The 4,700-nt window shown below is 41.9% G+C and overlaps 1 protein-coding gene across 1 annotated transcript; it reads left to right on the top strand.

Annotated features, from left to right (window-relative positions):
• The first annotated feature begins 653 nt into the window (after positions 1 to 653).
• Positions 654 to 1,661, top strand: Tas2r1 (taste 2 receptor member 1). Its single transcript, XM_021184352.1, has one exon. It carries the CDS (start codon positions 654 to 656, stop codon positions 1,659 to 1,661), a length of 1,008 nt encoding a protein of 335 aa, XP_021040011.1.
• Positions 1,662 to 4,700: the final 3,039 nt, after the last annotated feature.

Below are 4,700 nucleotides of genomic sequence, written 5' to 3'. Positions count from 1 at the left end.
ATGTTATTGCCACAGCTAGTGTTCTTAAAACTGTGACTTCTGGGGGATTGAACTCAGGTCCCCATGCTTGTGAAGCAAGTATTTTACCCACCGAGCCATCTTCCTAACATGCTTTAGCCTTGTGTTTTATCATGTATGGTTTATTATTTAACAGTGTTTGAGGTGATCCTGGGTTGCTGGCTCTGCAGCCTAGAGAACTAATGCATAGGAGACTTATATTCCTACCTCCGTGACATCACTCTGACAGAAGTGATTTGTTTTTGTAGGATGCTCCAGGATGCCCCATTAGCATTAAGGAGAATCATAATTAAGTAAGGCAAGGCATGAAGGTGGTCCTCACTAGGTACCTGGAGGCTTCTGGTTGCATGATTTACTTGTGATGACTCTGACACTTAAGAAGACCTGAAAAATGCAAAAGCTGTCATAAGGCACAGTTCGTTTCTATGGTATCTCTTCCTTATTTGACTGACATTGAGTTGAGAAGGCAGCACTATAAACAAATGAGCCCCACCTTCCTCTTCCATTGTCTTTGGGTTGGCATCATCTCCAAAGGAACCTTGGTCTAATTGAAAGGAAGCAGAAATCATACATGGCTGAGACTGTGCATGACTCTATGTATCATTTAAAGAAGTCATTGGTTCTTCTATTTTAAAATGATGGAAGGTCATATGTTCTTCTTCCTTCTGGTTGTGGCAGTGCAGTTTTTTACTGGGGTCTTGGCAAATGGCCTCATTGTGGTTGTCAATGCCATCGACTTGATCATGTGGAAGAAAATGGCCCCACTGGATCTGCTTCTTTTTTGCCTGGCGACTTCTCGGATCATTCTGCAATTGTGTATATTGTTTGCACAGCTGGGTCTATCCTGTTTGGTGAGACACACGTTATTTGCTGACAATGTTACCTTTGTCTACATTATAAATGAACTGAGTCTCTGGTTTGCCACATGGCTTGGTGTTTTCTACTGTGCCAAGATTGCGACCATCCCTCACCCCCTCTTTCTGTGGCTGAAGATGAGGATATCCAGGTTGGTGCCATGGCTGATCCTGGCATCTGTGGTCTATGTAACTGTTACTACTTTCATCCATAGCAGAGAGACTTCAGAACTTCCTAAACAAATCTTTATAAGCTTTTTTTCTAAAAATACAACTCGGGTCAGGCCAGCACATGCCACACTACTCTCAGTCTTAGTCTTTGGGCTCACACTGCCATTTCTCGTCTTCACTGTGGCTGTTCTGCTCTTGTTGTGCTCCCTGTGGAACCACAGCCGGCAGATGAGGACTATGGTGGGCACTAGGGAACCTAGCAGACATGCCCTCGTCAGTGGGATGCTCTCCATTCTGTCCTTCCTCATCCTCTATCTCTCCCATGACATGGTGGCTGTTCTGATCTGTACCCAAGGCCTCCATCTTGGAAGCAGAACGTTTGCATTCTGCTTATTGGTTATTGGTATGTACCCCTCATTACACTCGATTGTCTTAATTTTAGGAAACCCTAAGCTGAAACGAAATGCAAAAATGTTCACTGTCCATTGTAAGTGTTGTCATTGTGCAAGAGCTTGGGTCACCTCAAGGAACCCAAGACTCAGTGACTTGCCAGTGCCTGCTACTCATCACTCAGCCAACAAGACATCCTGCTCAGAAGCCTGTATAATGCCATCTTAATTGTCCAACCTGAGGCTTCATCATTTCAAAGAGTAAATTGATGATCAAAGCCCAACACATGATATGACATCAAGGTCCATATCCCAGTAGTCATGTGGAAATATCACCTTGCAAGATGATGTCATTGAGAAACCAGGGCAAATGGAGTCTAGGTCTTTCAGTATGATTTGCTGCAGTGCATGTGAATCTGTAATTTTCTCCAAGTAAAGCATTTAAAGGAGAGTAAAAGCCCAAGACTGAACTTATAATACCAGAAGGACAGAACACTAAAGCATCCTGTGTTCATTGCCTAGATTCAGACCCTGTCCCAGACTTGAATGGGTTGATTGTGTATATCTTGATTACACGAACCAAGAATATCTTTTCTGGTTTTTGTTTTTGTTGTTGTTGTTGGAGTCACATACAGTAAGGCTACCCTTCTTCTTCAAGTACTAAAGGAAGCTGAGGGCAGCCAGACCTTCTCAGTCCTTGAGAGCATGCACATCTACTCCAAGACCAGAAAACTTGGTATACATCTCACTGACTGATAAGAAGGATGATTGACAGAGAAGGAGGAAGAATAGACCGACTTTTAAAAGGTAGGAGAGTTGAAGGACGAAGACAAAGAGAGAAGAAGAGAACAGAGCTTTTCATTTCCTATACTTGCACACCCTCAATAGACAATGACTTGTAAAGAATTTTCACTTTGCATTTGTACACTCAGCCTGGGGGTCCTTTTGATTGATAGTAACAATTTGACATTCCCACATCACATGTCTTCCTAATGAAGCAACATCAGTAGGTATGGATGGGGCTCATGGCATTTCCATCTTTCCATGTACTTGAAACACAGATATATTTTCTCTTTGGAAGATGACTTTGGAAACTAAGCAAAATAAATGTGTGTGTGTGTGTGTGTGTGTGTGTGTGTGTGTGTGTGTGTGTGTGTATGTTATACATAGTCAACCTCAGTTGCATACACACACTTCTAAAATCAATTCAGAATCCTTTTGCTTTAGGGGCTGATGTAAAACAAGCTGTCTCACAATTATCTTTAGTTTGTATTTCAGGTGTGATGGTGTAAAATGTATCTGTGTTTAGAGTTGATCGTCACCAGGAGCACAGACTAAGCCACAGAGTTTGTAACCCAAGACATGCTACACACAGAGGACATGCTTCAGAAGATCCAAATATGGATGCATCCTCTTGGGAACAAGAACCATGGTACCTTTCATCTTCCCATAGTCTCCAACTCAGTTACCCAAGGAACAGAGCAGCAGCCCCCACCTTCCTCTCCTCCCTGTCCCCACATCACACCAAGTCTAGATAACCCTGAACTCAGGCAGCCAGTTAGTTCTAGAAGGAATGGCATGCTGCAGGTGAGTATCACTCCCGCTTGAAGAAGGGACAAAGAAGAGTAGCTTGCTTCTCTTATGTCTCAAATCTAGTGATTGCTGTTCTTTAATCTCCAAGGTGTGCACTTGCAGGGTGGAAGAGAAGAGTGGGAACACCTCCAAACGTTCAGAAAGAAATGTAAAATTATGCAACTTGCTTATGATTTGGCTTCTCAGATACCATTTTTCTCATTCATTTTTTTCTTAGTATATATCAAGTGTAGAAAACAATAGATCCTACTGTGACATTTTCATACATGTAAGTGATGTAATTAATCACATCTGCTTCAGTACCCTCATTTGTTTACCCCTCTCTCTGTCCCCTCCCTTTTCTCAAATATTTTCTCTTCTCTTTTTGCATCTTTTCAAAAATCTAATTTCAATGTGTGAGACAAAAACATGACATTTTTGTTTTTCCTGAGTTTGGGTAATGTTGCATACCATAGTGATCTGTAGTTCCTGCCATTTGCCTGCAGATGACATAATTTGCTCTTCTTAAGGCCCGACTAACACTCTGCCACGAACATTGTATTTATACCACATTCTCTTTGCTTAGTGTTGATTGGCATGTGGGTTGGTTCTTGGCTGTTGTGAACAGTACTATTCAACCCCAGATTCTGATTCTATTTCAACAACTTCTGCTCTAATAATGCCAGCTAATGAGATGACTTTTAAGATTTGACTAAGTGTGATGCTAATATTAGCAAGAGTTTTTGAATAAACAAAATAATAAGTATGCATTCCAAAATCATTTCACAGTCTACTTTCCTCCCAAACTCTCCTTTTATGATTTTAGCTTTGGTGTTGAATAGGAAACCACGGTTCAGTTTTAGAAATGAAACACTCACTGCCTTCATCCCTTCTAGATTGTCTGTGACTCATTTTGCCAGCTAGCTAAACTGTCTGTTCTTTACTTGCCCACTTGCTTCAAGAGCTCTGCTTGCTGTGGTATGCAGATGGTTTCATTACCAGATCCCCTGGCTCCTGTGTTGAAATTCCATCCCTAGTAGGTAGAAGTGTCACTAAGTATGGTATTCAAGGTATTTAAAGGTGGTCCCTTTGGGAGGTGATTATAATGAGAGAAGGTTATCTGACTATAGCCCCCATGATTGGCCCCTGGTGGATTTATCTGAAGAAGAGAGAGAGCAGAGGACAATCATGTGTATACTTCCTCCATCCAGCATGAGATGTTGTGTGTCCCTCCCAGACATTGCCATCAAAACAAGTCATTGTAAGGTGACTCACCTGACATTGAACCCAACCCAAAAACCCAGATGAACCTCTTCTTTATTTTGGGGGTGGTGGTGGTAACATAACTAATCCATGGTATAGTCTTATTTGTGATGGATAAAGGTTCTACAGCAAGGCAGACACTATAGCTCCTAAGAGCTATGGCCATGAGATCACCTGCATGGTCCACCATGAAATCTCATAACTGAGTTCCATTATTGTTCCTCCTAATCAAATATGGGCCAGGACGAAGGGTTCTTTTTTGGAAAGGGAACAACAGGAATATTCTACTCTGTTTTGGATAAAGAAGAGATGTGAATCCCTAGTAGAGTACTCTCAATTATTGACCATGACACCCCCAAATCCCAGGAGATCTTCACAGCTTCCAGTGATGAAAGATGTGAGATCAGTTGAACACTCGGAAACACTTGGCTTA

The sequence above is a fragment of the Mus caroli genome, unplaced genomic scaffold, assembly GCF_978045245.1.
Source record: "Mus caroli unplaced genomic scaffold, Mus_caroli_1 scaffold_16, whole genome shotgun sequence".
Classification (NCBI taxonomy): Eukaryota; Metazoa; Chordata; class Mammalia; order Rodentia; family Muridae; genus Mus; species Mus caroli.
Note: the sequence above shows the minus strand (reverse complement) of the source record. Positions and strands in the feature narration are given on the sequence as shown.

Excerpts from the sequence above, each read along its gene's own strand:
- Tas2r1 (XM_021184352.1), top strand. The coding sequence starts at position 654 with ATGATGGAAGGTCATATGTTCTTCTTCCTTCTGGTTGTGGCAGTGCAG.